Genomic DNA, 16855 nt, shown 5'->3' with positions numbered 1-16855 from the left:
ATGTAAACCTGTTTAAATAAAGAAAGAACTAAGTACTGTAAAGTATTACAGTTATAAATTATGACTATTATTAATATGGAAAATATAATAATGCAACTTATAACTTATATATTGTTGGTTTGTCTATTCCAAAAGAGATATGACTATCAATATATGCAGTATGTCATCTTTTTCTTATGCTTTTAGTGTGCTGTGAATTTTGTTCCTCACAGACATTTAAGAGCAGGCACCAACCTAATAATGAATTGTTTCAAGAGAATGTCTGTATGAGCATTCGAAAGGTCACTGCATCATCTTGAGGGTTTTGTTTGCGTAAGCAGTGTTTGTGGGTTGCTTAAGAAAAAACCCAAACTGTTCAGCATCTTTCACCCGCAATTATACACTCTCTTAGTACAGCTGTCTGTCCCGCTGTGGGTGGATGGCAGCAATTACAATGAAGATTTTCAGGCAGAAGAAAATGTTGCTCGGTGCTGTGCTGTCCTTCTTCTATTCCTCCTTTATTCCTCGCAGCTACTCGACTGTACTGAAAATCATTCATCCACTACCACTGTTGCCATGGCAACAAGAGGGGAAATCCATTTCATCAGCCTCTTCGTCACACTCCCTCCTTCCATCCATTCTCTCTCTCTCTCTCTCTCGATCTCATTCCCTCCCTGCCATCATTTTCTTTATCTCTCTGTGCCATCTCTTGTTATTCTTCTTTCTTCCTGTCTTAGTCAGAGGGAGGACAGGCAGCAGAGGATGCAGAGCCTTCCTCAATAAACAGAGCACAGCTATATGGCATCAAGCTGTTATAATAGCTTTTATAATAATTCAAATTCTACTTTATTTTTGGTTGAATCATGCTGTGTCATCTGTATTGACCGCAGTATGATATCTTCGTGACACTTTTGTACTGTGCGTTAGTTATTAATCATGTGACAAATCTATTGCTCTTTGCACATCTGAATATTTCACAATGCAGTTTCTATTTACTTAAGGTATAATTGCAGTTTAATTACAGTGATTATGCTTTTTTGTTCTGTCTTATAACCTTTTTTTCATTATAATAGTTTATATATCTTATAATATTTTATGTGACTAAGTGGACAATCTGCAAAGAGCATATTTCACTACTATATAGATGTACAACTGACAAATAAACTTTACTTTTATTAAAAGAAACACACTCCCGTTTTGGGTCAGTAAGATTTTTTTTCTATTTAAGAAATTAATACATGAATGTAGGAAGGATGCGTTGACCAATAGACATTTATAATGTTGATAATAATAATAAATGTTTCTTGAGCAGCAAATCAGTATAATAGAATGATTGGTTACACTTTACTTGAAGGGGTGTGCTGTGTGCATAAGATTGACATGACACCTTCATAATCATGGCATGACACATGCCATGAATATGAAGGGTTTTTATGCATGTTTATGACAACTGTCAGTAAGTGTCATTCGCTTATGTAATTTTTAATGCAAAGATGATATTGTTTGAGATGTCTTTGCTATGGGCTAGGGTTAGGGGTAGGGGTAGGGTTAGGTCAAATAATGTCATTTTTGCATTAAAAATGATATAACTGAGCGAATTACACTTAATGACAGTTGTCATAAACATGCATAAAACCTCCTTCATATTCATGACATGTGTCTGGTCATGATTATGAAGGTGTCATGTCAGTCTTATGCACACCCCTTCAAGTAAAGTGTTACCGAATGATTTCTGAAGGATCATGTGACACTGAAGACTGGAGTAACGATGCTGAAAACTCAGCTTTGCCAGCACAGGAATAAATTACATTTTAAAATATATTTAAATAGAAAACAGTTATTTAATATTATTTCACGATATTTCTGTTTTTACTGTATTTTCATTCACATAAATGCGCAAAAGAGACTGCTTTCAAATAACTATGGTGGATATATCTATTTGTCCACTAGGAACATTACAAGCATTCATGTCAAATTCAGCCTTTGTTGAATGCACAAACAAAACATCTGTATAAATGATTGATTACAATCTTTGTGCAGGGAGCTTGTGTTGAGATCAGGGTGAGAGTGGCTTCACTGACATCCTCATGGTAATCCCATGGGGCAATGGGGCAGGCTACCAGCTACTGGAGACACCAGATGGCCTCAAATTAGAATTGAAATCATGCACACTCACACACATACACATATTCTCGCTCAGTCTCAAACGCATCTTAAACTCTAAATAATAATTTGTTATTTCACTGAACACAGCCTTTCGTGATGATGTTGATGGATGGGAGTATTTATGTAATTATGTTTTAGTGAGTAATCTGAAGCGTTAACTCCATGAGATGATTCCATTACTGCACATAATGAATCTCTGTAATCAGATCACTGATAAATTAATTCCATTATATTCCTCTAAAGCTGATCTGCTCACAACAGCTGAACAAAAATCACTCCACTTTTAATTGACATTTTGTTTTTATACCCATCCATCTACTGAAAATTAATCTTTCTTAAAGCATGAATCAAAATATACTGCACATCCTCACAAAATTATTAAGCAGCACAACTGTTTTCAACATTGATTATAATAAGAAATGTTTCTTGAGCAGTAAATCAGCATATCAGAATGATTTCTTAAGGATCATGTGACGCTGAAGCCTGGAGTAATGACTGCTGAAGATTCAGCTTGGCCATCAAAGGAAGAAATTACATTTTAAAATGTATTCAGACAGAATACAATAATTTTAAACTGTAATATTTCATAATATTGCCATCTTAAGAGACTTCTTTCAAAAACATTAAAAAAAACTTAATGGCTCCAAAAAAAAAAAAGGTTTAAACTAAGAAATAAATGAGTGAGATAAAAAAAAAAGTGAGATAGAGACAAATCGCAAACCCACAATTATGAAAAATAAAGTTCCAATTCAATAAATGAGATATAAAGTTGTGAGGTATGAATTTTATTTAACAAATCCAGGCGTCCATAGAAAAGAACAGCTCAGACCATGCATTTCCATCCTGGTTTAACCCAGAAAATACTGGTTTGATGCTATTCTAGCTGCAGGGCAAACATGCTCACTGCTGAATAGCTAGTTAGGATCCCTGGTGACCAGCACAGCAGCATCCCAATGCTGAAGACCAGCATCCAAAACACAACATATGATGGTGACCTGCAATGCTCAGCTTGCAATTAAAAGCCTATTGGGATCCCAAAGTGCCAAACTTAAGCTCAGTGATCTCAAGAGACACACCAGACAGAGTAACTGTTTTACTTTCCAAATATAGACTAACAACACCTTATCACCTCAACCTCCACTGCAACATGTGTGCATGTGTGTGTGTGTGTGTGTGTGTGTGTGTTTATGGAAGGGTTGCCAGTTGCAATTCCTTTTTTAATCTTCTGTTGCTCTAATATCGTGAGACTGAAGATTAAGCTTTTAATTACAGGAGCTCGGGCTATGTGTGTGTATGAGTGCACAATGACTCTAAGAGGGAGGGTTTCTCTCTCTCTTTCTTTCTTTTAGACACACATACACATGCTTTGGGGGAGGGGCAGTTGTGGATATTTATCTGTGTTCCTTGTCAGCTCGGTGCAAGAACATCTGTGCTGAACTGCACATGCATGCACAGGAGCCAAAGAGCAGAGAGCAGAAACAACACACTTCTGCACATCAGCACTGAATAAAAGCCATCGAAATGGACTGACTGGGGAGGCAGCAGGTAAATAATCTTGTTTTTCTTTTTAAACAATGGCTTTGTGAGTGTTTGGGAGCAAGAGGAAGTGGCTTTCAGCTGGCTTCCTGAGCGATTCCACTAGTTGATGGGCGGAGCAAGAGGAAGGCTGTCAGCTGGGGTGGTGTAGCAGGCGGCGAGTGTGTGTGTGTGTGTGGGTGCCAGAGTGTCAGAACAAGGAGTGTGTGTGACCTACTGTTACATACAGCTCTTGTGTCATTGAAGATTATAAACACATTGAGAAGGTGAGTGGAAAATCTTTTCATGAGCTCATTTCCATCAGAAAGACAAGGTTTGTGTAGACAGGCATGAAGATGTGTCAGTTGGGCAAGCTGTCTAAATAAAATCATATGTTACTATTTGGAAAAAATGAAAAACTGTTTTATCATATACATGTGAGTTTGCTTGTGTTTTCAGTGTATGCCTGCACTAGATTATTGTGAATTTTTGTTTCTTCTGTTGTGTGGATGGGTGTGTTTGTTCTATTTGAGTAGCCTTGCATGGACACAAGGCTTGTCCACAGCCGTTGCATGTGTGTCAGTCTAAATCAGTGTTAAATTGCTCTGGGGAGGAATATGATTGCTTGTGTTTCACCAGAGGATGTGTTTGTTAGCACGTAGTGGGGACTTGTAATTTATGTGGTGTAATGCAGAGGAGAAATGCCTTTTTTGGTCAGGTGTGCGTATGAGGAGCACTGAGCATCTGTTTGGGGTAAATGCTGCCGGAGATGGGGGGGGTGAAAGTGGAGGAGAGTATGGGGGAGGGGAGGGAGAAGATGCTGGAGAGGAAGAGAGTGATGGAGAAAAGGCAGAGAAGGAGAGAGGAGGTTGAATATTTGAGAGGAATCCCCCAGGAGTCCCCAGAGTATTGTGATGATGACTCTAGAACAGTGCTCGTTCTTGCAGAAGGTTCCGCTCAACAGTACGGCAGACTGAGCTCTGGTTAGCACTCCACATATAACTCACATACATTAAACAGTGTTCACTGCATGGGATGATTCTTATTAGAGCATATAGTCACATACCTTGTTAGATGGCACAGGATAGAGGAGATACATATTAAATGTATGTGTCATACTTGATGCTTCCTGGTTTGGTGGGTCTTTCTTTATTTTAATTTAGTTAAATTTTTAATTAATGCAATCTGGATAAACACATATTATGTAATGTTGAACCTTTATCATGAAGATATCAGTAGTTAATAAGTTAATAGTCAGGCCATTAGATTAGTAGGCTACTTGCTCTGCCCAAACTTTTTACTTGCCACACCAGAAAACATTAGCTACATATCACACACACACACACACACACACACACACACACACACACACACACTCTCTCTCTCTCGCTCTCTCCCATATGTGGCTTATGGGGACTCTCCATAGGCGTAAAGGTTTTTATACTGTATATTCTATCCCCATACCCTTACCCTAAACCTACACTTAGACCTACCACTTACAGAAAAGTATTGGCAATTTTTGAATTTCAAAAAACACTAGTATGTTTTGTAGGCTATTCAATTTAAGGGGATATAAACCATAAACCTCATAAACCATATATACCAGAAAACACATGCATGTATACACACACACACACACACACACACACACATGTTGGTTTTTGTGGTTTATGGGGACTCTCCATAGGCGTAATGGTTTTTATACTGAACAAACTGTGTGTGCTATTGCCCTACACCAACCCTACACCTAAACTTAGCCCTCACAGGAGATTTTGTTCATTTTTAGATTTTCAAAAAAACACAATTTAGTATGTTTTTTAAGCCTTTTGAATTACGGGGACATAGGCAGTGTCCTCATAAACCACCTTCATATTGTAATACCTCTGTCATACCCATGTCATTATACAAATTTGTGTCCTCATAAACCACATAAGCATGCACACACACAAACACACACCTATATATGCGTGTGCATATATGTTGTAAATTGTTAATGGTGCAAAATATGATAATTTTAAGACTAGTAAAATGTCATATTGTACATACTATACTATAATATAATTAAACTATATTAGCCTCCTTGTCTAATATATCAAGCTATATTAGCCGCATTCAAATAATCAAAATTCATGTCACACAAAACCAGTGTTTTAATTAAAACAATAATTGATTTATCCATGTATTTATTAGTATGTTTATGTGTGTGTGTGTCTGTGTGCGTGTGTGTGTGTGTATGCGAACACAAATGCAAGTGTTTTCCCTCGATAAACTGGTCCCACTTTATGTTAGGTGGCCTTAACTACTATGTACTTACATAAAAATAAGCACGATGTACTTATTGTGTTCATATTGCATTGCAAAACAATTTTGCTGCTATTGAGGCAGGAGACATGTAAGGTTAAGGACAGGTTTGGTGGTATGGGTAGGTTTAAGGGTGAGTTAAGGTGTAAGGGATGGGTCAACAGTGTAATTATAGATGCAATTACAGAAATTATTTACAATACAGATGCAGGTATTTTTACAATATAAGTACATTGTAAAAACATGTATGTACACAATAAGTGCACTGTATCCAATTATTTATTTAAATGTAAGTACATAGTGGTTAAGGCCACCTAATATAAAATGGGGGCCAATAAACTCCTAATTGCCACATATTGATAGTAAATAGTTGTTATAGTGGATAGGTATTAGGTAGGGTTAAGGGATCTAGATTATTGCCATTCTGAATTAGGCATTAACATGTGCTTTATAAATAATAATAAACAGCTAATATGCTAGTAATATGCATACTAATAAGCAACTAATTAATAGTGAATAGTGTTCCCTAATCTAAAGTTTTTTTTTTTTGTTTTATATACAACATATTCCATACATCTGTATAAATATCTTCTAAGATCTAATTATATATAACTTTTTTTAAAAGTATAGTCTCTGTACACATGATTATATTTATTCTATATTACATATATATAGAAGACATAAAAACACATGTATATGACCAAAAAAATGCAACTTAGTGACACTGACCCTGAGCCATCTTTATTGCTGAGCCTGTGTTTATGATATGTTCTTCTGAAGTATGTGTGTAATTTTGTGAAGAATAAGAATACTACTACGCGTAAGTGTTTTTGTTCAAAGAGAAAGAATAGGGGTGGAGAGGCCCTTGAATAGATGTGAATAATAAGAGCAACCCCAGCACACATCTTACAGTTCACTGTTGGGTGGATCTGGTGCTGTCTGCCGTGTGTATTGGTGCGGGTGTATGTATAAGTATAAACAGCTGTGAGAGACAAAGGTCTTTGTTAAAAGCCGAACTAAATTTTTTCCATTTATTATTTTTCCACTCTTTCCTAAGAAGCATAGCCAAACTTTCATCCTTTTACTCCATTCTAAAAGAGACAGTGGGTGAATGCGTGGACAGAGAGACAGAGAGATGAAGGAGAAAATGACTTCATGCTCTGTTTGTAGACTCAGCCTCTCTGACTAATACTCACACCAGGCATCTTTTCTCCACCTTATTTCAGACTACAACTGAAAGTTGTTCGCTGTCGTGCTTTTATATGAGTGTGTGTCTGTGTGTGCTACATTGGGGGAAAAAACCTGACAAAATCTCACTATGTGGACCTCCTTACAGGTAAAAAAAAAAAAATCATGCAAATGATTTAATTTGATATATATATTAAACATTAAAAGACAACACAAATATGTACCTTATATTAAAAATCTACACGTTTACTTTATATAAAAACTAAGAAAGTTTGTAATATGAAGTTGAAGTTTTAGTGATTAATGTGGTATGGCAAGGGAAAAGCCTTGTATTTGTTTATAAGGGGACACCAAGAACTCTGTGTGAGCACATTTTTAGTATATACACATGACATTGTTGAAAGTAGAGAATACAGCCCCGGATGTTTGGAATATTGTTAACTCTCCGGGAACTTTGGGTGTTGCTCTTGGCTAAGTGGCAGATTCTTCAGGAAGTCATTTGAACCCACTATACACACAAGCTCCTGTTTCATTAAAAACCACACATCTTGATAATCATGAATGATCTCATCCTTTATCTAAATCAATTTTAATTTAGATTTATAAAGTTTTATGACCTTTTTGAATATTGTATGACGGTTAGCCTATCGCTAAATTCATAGAGAATTGCATGAGAATTGCAAGTCATAGCATGGGAGGGGAGGCTAGTCTTATGTTTAAAAGACTGAATCTTACATGAGAACAGCCTGATAAGGCACTCGGACACCAGAGGAAACCAACTATAGAGCTTTTTTTTAACTGATATTTCTGAGTCACAGACATTTCATATTTAAAGGTGAAGGGTGGTAGCTTGTGGCACATTTACGTGGGAGGTTTTTGAGACTGTCTGCAGGATGTGCTGATCGAATCTCTAGTATGTTGCAGACGTTAGAAACAGAGTGACAGGCATGGTTTGAGTCTTGAGATCTGGTGTCAGGGTCAGTGCCTACTAGGGGACCCCTGAAGTGAAACCAGAAAAGCATTATAAATCTGTCTCTATTCACTCACACTCAGACACACACTCTCTGTACCATCTGGGGCTCAGTGGATAAATTATTAAACTGACTAGTGTCTGCTGAGGCCTGGTGAGAATGTTGCAACATAGGTTCACTGGAAAAATGGGACTCTATCTTCATTGTTGTAAAACTCCAAAAGGCAATTCACTGCAGTTTCCAGTTGAAATTAACACTAGTGGCAGAAAAACACCATGAACCTTTATTCATTTTCAGATAAAGTTTGTTTGCAGATGCAGATTATCAATTATTAAAGGCTTATTTTACTAGAATGTCATCTCAAAGCACTTTGTTAGTGCAATATTTGTAAACTAATAAATTTTGCATCACATAACCAGCTCCATATATGGCTTACCTGATGTAGTAAATGCGATCAGTAGCTCACCTGGTCTAGCTTTTGCCCTTATGATGCAGAGTACTTAAGTACAAGTACCGTAAAACACAAGTCACAATAAAAGAACGTAAAGAGCTTGTACACACGTTTCTGCAGAGAAGCACATATGTGCGATTTATCTAAATTTGGTGCAATGTCAACATGACATAAAAATTGACTTCTTAATGCAGATTCATTGGGCTTTATTGTGCTTTGTGCATTTTCCTGAACAATGTTTGTTTTTATAATCTTTCATCAAAATCACTTGTTATTTAGGCAATGCAGACTATTGGATAATGTTAAACAATACATAATATCTAAGCATTTTAAAAAAAATGCATTTATTGAAGTATCTAAATGTAAGGCCACTTTTTATAATTCAGCCAATTCACCAATTCACAATGAATAAAATCAAGGTCTGCTTTGCATTCCTTCTTGTTGAATATCCTGTTTCACAAGGAAATGTGCCACATTACAGAAGTAAAATTGCTTGTGAACACAATTAGCCTAACATTGAGAGTAATGCTGGTGGTGGGGTTGGCCAAGCAGCAGTTGAAAACATTTGAAATCTTCTTACAAAAGCCTGAGATTGTTTTCGGGTCTTATATAGTTAAGGTGGTTTTGTTGGTTTAAGATTTTCTCTCTGGCCAACAGCCAAATTAAGACAAGCAAACCAGTTTAAGATGATTTCAATTTGGCATGAAATGGAAATTCATCATACCTATTTTCTAAATGTGATTCATGTGATCTTGTAATTTTTTCCCCCCGATTATTTAGTCCACTTAAACTGCAAGCTGGCATTCAGATCTCCCTCCATCCAATCAATAACCAATGAATTTGAACCAAGTTTTTTGCTTTTGATAATTTCATTTGGATACACATCAAAGTACTGAAGAATAATTTATTTCCATTACATCATGACTCAAATATGTTTTTTTTTCAACAGGGTTATGGATAAAAATTATGCATGAGTTGAATAAGTTTAAGTATTAGCACCCAGTCATTTATGTGATATTCACCACCATTAAACATTAGAGACCAAAATCGTTCATATATTATTTTCATATGGTTATTCATTAAGATTATTATTATTTCTTTGTTGTCAAGAGACATTAGACAGCTAAACCATTTAGACAAAAGTATAAGTAGGCTCTATGCCTTTACACAAGCAGTGAGCTGGTGGCTTTGTCCTGTGAGTAGGTGGATATGTGACTGGTGTTTTATATTAAATCGTGAGGCTACTTCTCTTGTTCCTCATTCCTGCATTATCATAGTCCTTTCACCTTCAGTAAAACTATGTGGGAGAGTTTGTTCAGTTCAAAAACAAAGTATTACAGCAATAGGGTGACTCAGTTCCTACCAACTTGCGGTGGACCCTGATTTTGGTGGTGCTGTCCACCAAAGAGACCTGGAGAGATTAAATGTTGCTGGAACGTTCTGTGTGGAAGTGATTCACAATAGTGGAATTCCCTGCTGCTGCAGAGCTGCTCTAGCAAAGTAATTGGCCCATTTATCACATTGACAGAGACAGACAGAGGAAGAGAAACTAGGAAGGTGGGGTGGAAATACAGGAAGACCAAACTGTAAAGTTATTTTTTAACTCTGCTGTATCTTTACACAAAAAATCATAGCGATCAACTGAATGTGTTATCGTCACACTTAAGTCAGTTGTTCAGTTGTTTTTGTTCTGATAGTGCAGCCTGGGCTTTTGTATTGGCACATAAGATAAACTTCGGTCAGGTCTGGAATGTTTCAGTGCAAACAGTCTGGGAAAGGTATGACATTCTAAACCCCTCGACCAGCACATGCACACATGCTCACAAAAGGCCTTGAGCTGCAGCCGGGATATAGAACATATGGACTCTAACTGCATGGCTTCCTTTCTCAACAGAGGCTGAAGACACACCAGAGGAGGCCAACTCACTTTTGAAGGCCAACAAAACAGGCAGAAGGCAAAAAGAGTAAAAAATAAGGTGAGAAAATATGTAAAAAGAGAAAAGGAGAAACAAAACCACTCCTAACACCTACTGTGTGCAGTGCTAAAAATATTACTAGTCTACAAGTGTAACAGAGCATTACTTGCTATCAGACAGCTGCACTAATAAGTTTGTGGGTGGGAATGTGTGATGCATTAGTAGGTTTATCAATGATCATGCCATTTTTCAAATTTCATAGCACTGTGTTTTATTTTTGCGGTAAGGCCGAGGGCGTCCATTTTCACATGTTGCAGTTCTTCTTTAGAATGCTCCATTAAGAGGAAGCTTTTCTGCCCAGGGAGACTCGATATTACACCTTGATTATTCTTGTTGTGTTGCATTATAACAGACTCTTCAAATGGCCCCTGCAGTGGCACTTCCATTTCCCTGCTGGCCTTCCTGCCCCTGTAGAAATGTGGCAGAGTTGGGTAAATGGCACACATATGGCCCTCTCTCTGGGGATGCAGACTAAATGAGCTCCCCCTGTACGTCTTCAAATATATACATGCTGCTTTATAGACCCCTAACAGATTAACAGATCTGTCTTCTGATGGACAAATCAATAGAGATATTGAAAGAGAGTGCTTGACGTTACAAACAGTGAAGACTGGCTATTGCAGCTGGGATTGGCTCACTTAATTTTCAATGTCACGGACCACCAAATATGATGCTCCCCCTACAAGGTACTCTCTTCCTAAAATATAAAGGCAGCCATTTATAATGTGTCAATAACATTTAAACATGGTTTTATAAAGAAAAGTTGACCTATAATTATATAAATGTCTTTTATATTGTACTTGTATTATACCAAATTAACTCTTCTGTTGTTCTGAAGCAAATTATTAATATATAATTTAGAAAACATTTACCTTGTGTTAAATTGACAACAAATCTCAGTAGAGTAATATTAGATGTATAATCCTAAAATAGACATTTTTAGTCTAATTCAATTTATGGCGTTTTATAGAGAATAGAACATTTTATGGAGTTATTTTCCACCCAAAATTGTATATATTTATTTCCTGTTAAAAACTAGAGTTGTTAGTAAAATAAAATACTTGCAAATATTTCCATGATTTCTGACTTCAGACATTTAGTAATATTCAAGAATGTTAAAAGAAATCTCCAAATAATTGGAAGTTAACTTTGTTTCAGGATGCTATTAGAATTATTATTAGTTGTATAATTGAAAAACGTTTTATTTTGATTAATTATTTTCCTGATTTTTATGGACAATAGACAAATGTATTTTATTAATAAAATGCAATGCAGATATATTTATTTAGTTATTTAGATATAAAGTATGACTGTTAGCAGAATTATATAGACTTGATTTAAAGGGATATTTCACAAAAAATGAAAATGTCATTAATTACTCACTCTCATGCCGTGCCAAACCCGTAAGACCTTTGTTCATCTTCGGAACACAAATTAAGATGTTTTTGATGAAATCCGAGAACTTTCTGACCCTGCATAGACAGGAAGGGTCCTACCACGATCAAGGCACAGAAAGGTAGTAAGAGCATCGCAATATAGTCCATGTGCCATCAGTGGTTCAACCGTAATTTTATGAATTCCATTACATGTTTACTCCCTAAGACTGGTTACAGTAAAGGGTTAAATGGCGATAGATGTCTCTAGCTCATCACGTTCCACACGGACTGCATATCAGCAGGCTCCACACTCTTAAAGTTACTGGCACTATTCTCTTTCCTATCGCTGACATTCTCATTCAGTCTCCTGTGTCTTAATCACCCCTCTCTCTGACCCCCTATAAGGTAAAATTCTGAGCTCCCGGAAGACGAATGGAGACTACAATCTTAAATGGCTTTGAAACATAGACTCCTCCCTGGATTTGTGTCGATGTTCCTTGTCTAGCTGTAAATGTCTCTTTAGGCCTGATTTACAGAGGTAGGCAGTGTGCTGAAGCTGTCCCCTCTCTGAACTCTTGAGATGTATGGGGTCCCCCATATAAAGTAGCCTTTGGTGTTCTCCATCCTTGATTTTTGGAGTGGAACATTTCATTGCTGTCAGATCGCTCTGTATCTCAGTTGCCTAGCAACTGAGGTCCATTGCTAAGATGCCTGGGATGGTCACTAGGTTTAATGAAACAGTCTTTGCGACGGATTACCAGGAGCTGAGGATGAAGATGCTGCTCTTTTCAGATAAAAAAAAAACGTTTTTACTGGGTTTCTCATACAAAATGTGTCGTCTTTTAACTAAACATAATTGTATTTATTCCCTTGTTTATCTAATGATGTTATTTTCAGTGGCATACAACATGACGCATTAACTGTTGAATCATAATATAATCATATCGGGAAATAGAATTGTAGATAATATGATCAAAGTGAGGACATTATCCATAAACATTTGGATGTCAAGATACTGACTACATTTGCCAGCTTTATTGGTTTACAAGTGGAAAGTTAATAGGCCGTGATGAAGTTGTTTCCTTCAGGCCAAGTTGGAGTTTCCTCTCATTTTCACTTTCACTAATGACTAAATCTTGAATATTGAATTAGATTCACATCATAAACACTCAATGGAAGGTGTGTCTTGTGTAGTAGTAATAGAGGAGTAAATATGTGGAGTAAATAATGCTGGATGTTGTTTAAGGATAGGAAGTTTCCGGGTTGGGCTCATTACCAAGAGTGGTTAACCTAGAATGAGGGCAGTATGACAGCTGATAGTCTAGCGCCCCCTGCTGTTTGCTCTCAGCAGCAAGCCTTTGTATTTAACCTCGCTGCAGGAAAGCCGGCTGAGATGAAAAACTCTGATACACCACAGACCATTGAGCTCACAGTCATGACAGGTGTGTCACAGTGTGCTATCAATACCCATATGGCAGAGCCACATGAATATGAAAGAAGCACACACACGCATTTGCTTTTTTATGTCGTGGTGGGGACTATCTATTGATGTCTATCGGTTTTATACTAAGCTAATTATTTTCTACTTCCTACTCCTTCATATTCATAGATTACATTTAAATTAAATTACATATCGCTAACTGAACAACTGTGAGGGAAGCAAAAAAACAAACAAGCAAAAGATTTATATGGCTTTTTTTTGCTATTAACCGTGTTGTGGCCTTCTGTGAGAGACTTTAAATTATTATGTAGTTTTTAGAGTCTAAATAGGTCAAAGCAGACAATGTGGTAGGAATATGCTGTTCTCCAGCATGGGATGATAGTTTGACGGTGCCCTTGTCAACCAGATTCAGACTAGTAGCAAACCATGACTTACCAGCCTAAACATTGATCTGTCACTGTACTGCCATAATACTCTAGCAAGGATTTCTGAATCCTTGTTTTTATTCATTTATTTATTTTTGATGGTATTGACCAGCAAATACAATAATCCCCTTCTGAGGGAATCACTGTCTAAGAATATATTAAAATATGCTGTGAAAAAACATAATTTACAGTGCTTGACAACTTTATTAGACCGCCCAACGTAAGGTTTGTGCCACAGCTGCCCCAAACTGTAACAGTAGCTACTGGTGATTACCAAACACATTTTTTATGCTTCATTAATGGTTAATCCACCAATGTGTGTAAACTCTCACAGTAGTGTTTCTAATGCTAAAATATAATTGTTGTTATCCTTGAATTTCTGAATTTACAGTTATACAAGAAAGGCAGAAAAAAGCTTAATAAATGACAATTACATTTTTTGTTTTAAACACGTTTTTGATAGATTCCTGAAATTCACATACGGTGCTTAACAAATTGACTGTATTTATTGACTGTTATTGGGCATCTGAAAAAAAAAATTATATAAAACCTTTCCTGTAAAATTCATGGATAACAACAGTATTTAGATTTTAGCATTACAAATACTATTGTGACTAAAGAGCTTACACATATTGCTAGAAAATCCACTGCAGAAACATAAAACAATATTTTAGTAATCACCAATACTGTTAGTTTAGGGCAGCTGTGGCACAAACCTTTCATTTGGTGGTGGTCTGATAAATTTGTTAAGCACTGAATATGTATGAATATTAAAATTGCATTACCGTTCCAAAGATGGAGGTCAGTTTCTTTTATCAATTTATTAAATCAAAAATACAGTAACAGTAATTTTAGTAATAAAGTAACTGTAATATTGTGAAATATTATTTAAATTTAAAATAACCTTTCTATTCGTGTATATTTTAAAATGTACTTATTTAAGAAATTATTCTAATCCTCTAAAAACATTTAAGTCACAGTTATTTAAAAATTGAAATCTTTTGCAACATAAATGATTTTACAGTCGCTTTTGATAAGTTTAAAGGTTTTCTTAGAAAAAAAAAAAATCTTTCTTACCCCAATCTTTCGAATTGTAGTGTAAGTGTAATTTGTGGATGATCTTATGATTTTGAAATCAGAATGAAAAATTGCCCATTTTAACCTGATTTTATTTCATTTTTATTTATTTGTTTATTTTTTACATACAGACCCCCTAGAACCAATTTACAGAAATGACACCTAAAAAATGTTGTCTAGGCCGCTTGAGGCCCAGTTTGAAAACCCTTGCATTAGAGAGCGTTACAACTGTTTTTCTCAAATCAAATTGTTGAAAGATAATGCACACTGGCACATAACTAGTTCCTAAATTGAAGTATTTTCTTAATTTTTTAATTTCTTAATCTTTTCTCCATATATGTCACGTCAAATTTGCTGAATTTGTTCTTCCATGTGTGTTACAGTGCAGCAGACCTGAATCGGCAGCCTCATGGCCACCAACAACACTGCTAGCATTGCTCAGGCTCGCAAACAGGTGGAGCAGCTAAAGATGGAAGCCAATATTGACAGGATAAAGGTAAGAAGAATATCAACACATCATTTCATTCATTTGAAACATATTAACTTGGTTAGGAGTGAAAATGAGTGAGCATTGTTTGCGTTTCAACATCAGGTCTCCAAAGCTGCAGCAGATCTGACATCATACTGCGAAGCCCACTCTAAAGAGGATCCCCTGCTCTCCCCCGTGCCTGCGTCCGAGAACCCCTTCAGGGAGAAGAAGTTCTTTTGTGCCATCCTGTAACCAATGCTGCCCAGCCATGGACTCGCCTGCTCCCTCTGGGATACACTCATGGACATGAAACATGTTGATCTTTTACATGGGCTGGAGAGATGCAGTGGAGAACCCTTAAATTCTCTCAGCTCTCTATGAGCCCCGATTAAAGCCACTGACTCCACCTAGTGGCCTTGAGATCCAAAGCTGAGCATAGTTACAAGAATCTGTTGAAATTCGGGAGGGAGCGTAGCAAAAAACACAAGTGACTGTCATTGTAGCAGATCAGCCAGAAAGTTTTGTGAAAATATTCAAGTATTCAAAGGTTTCTATGGTTCTGATGAGACATTCAAATATTTTTCTTTATTGATTTTTAGTGGGCTGTGATCTGAACGCTGATCTTAGAACCCATGGATTACTCAAGTTGCTGTGTTATTTCTTTATTTTATTTTTAATGATCTTGTTTTGCTATATGCCTACCATTTAGGTAGCTTTCTGTAGCCATTTGTGGGTACAGCAAAAAATGTTTCTTTTTTAATTTAATGAATGACAGTTTATTAAACTTTTCTAATGAATTCACGCTTAGACAAATATTCCTAAAAATAAATACTTATCTTTTAGATGCTGATAAAATGATTTGTCTGTACAGCAAACTAAATTTCTTTCTTTTTTTGGTCTTAAGTATAGTTCTCTTTTTACTCTTTTTACAAAAATGTTAGCAAGTTGAGCTGTGTTGTGCTATATGTTTTGAATATTTGTGGTGAAATCAATAATAACTGCATGAAGCCTGACAAAGTGCTGTCTTTTTTCTTTCAAACTGTTACCACCAATCAAATTAAATACCCCCCCCCCCCCAAAAAAAAACAAAACAAAACAAAAACAAAAACTTAAAAAAACATATATTTTTCTTTAATTGATCAAATGTTTTCTTGCCCATGGAGGAGCCCTTGTTTCATAACAAATGTTATGATAAGACTGTTCTTTCTAAAAAATAATAAAAACCAAACAAATAAAAAAATTATAAATAATATTTATTTATATTATTTATATTTATATATGAATATTATTTATAATAATATTTAAATAAATAATCATATTTTTAAAATAATCCTAAAAATAAATAATAATAATAACTATATATACAGAGCTGTTAAAAAGTTTGGGATAAGTAAGAGTTTTAATTTTTTAATGGAGTCTTTTATGCTCATCAAGATTGCATTTATTTGATCAAAAAACAGTAATATTGTGAAATATTATTGCAATTTCTAACATTGGTTTCCTATTTTAATATACTTTAA

General features: G+C 35.9%; 1 protein-coding gene across 4 annotated transcripts; it reads left to right on the top strand.

The window, feature by feature from the left end:
- Window positions 1-3297: 3297 nt before the first annotated feature.
- On the top strand, window positions 3298-16412 carry LOC306884151 (guanine nucleotide-binding protein G(I)/G(S)/G(O) subunit gamma-2-like). Of its 4 annotated transcripts, none has more exons than XM_079439848.1 (4): window positions 3298-3690; window positions 10466-10547; window positions 15250-15362; window positions 15459-16411. In XM_079439848.1, exons 3-4 carry the CDS (start codon window positions 15276-15278, stop codon window positions 15585-15587), a joined length of 216 nt encoding a protein of 71 aa, XP_079295974.1. In that variant the 5' UTR covers window positions 3298-3690; window positions 10466-10547; window positions 15250-15275; the 3' UTR covers window positions 15588-16411. The 4 variants fall into 4 exon arrangements, with proteins under 4 accessions (XP_079295974.1, XP_079295976.1, XP_079295973.1 ...); XM_079439847.1 differs by lacking the exon at window positions 3298-3690 and adding an exon at window positions 3786-3947 and having other exon boundaries at window positions 15459-16412; XM_079439849.1 differs by lacking the exon at window positions 3298-3690 and adding an exon at window positions 10083-10349.
- The last annotated feature ends 443 nt before the right edge of the window (window positions 16413-16855 follow it).

Source organism: Barbus barbus, assembly GCF_936440315.1.
Source record: "Barbus barbus genome assembly, chromosome: 18".
NCBI lineage: Eukaryota > Metazoa > Chordata > Actinopteri > Cypriniformes > Cyprinidae > Barbus > Barbus barbus.
The sequence above is the reverse complement of the archived record's forward strand: the minus strand, read 5'-3'. Positions and strand labels throughout refer to the sequence as shown.

Bases quoted from the DNA above. Each gene is read 5' to 3' on its own strand.
- LOC306884151 (XM_079439847.1), top strand. From the start codon at position 15,276: ATGGCCACCAACAACACTGCTAGCATTGCTCAGGCTCGCAAACAGGTG. The intron at 15,363-15,458 runs GTAAGAAGAATA...TTTCAACATCAG, and splicing joins CCAATATTGACAGGATAAAG to GTCTCCAAAGCTGCAGCAGA.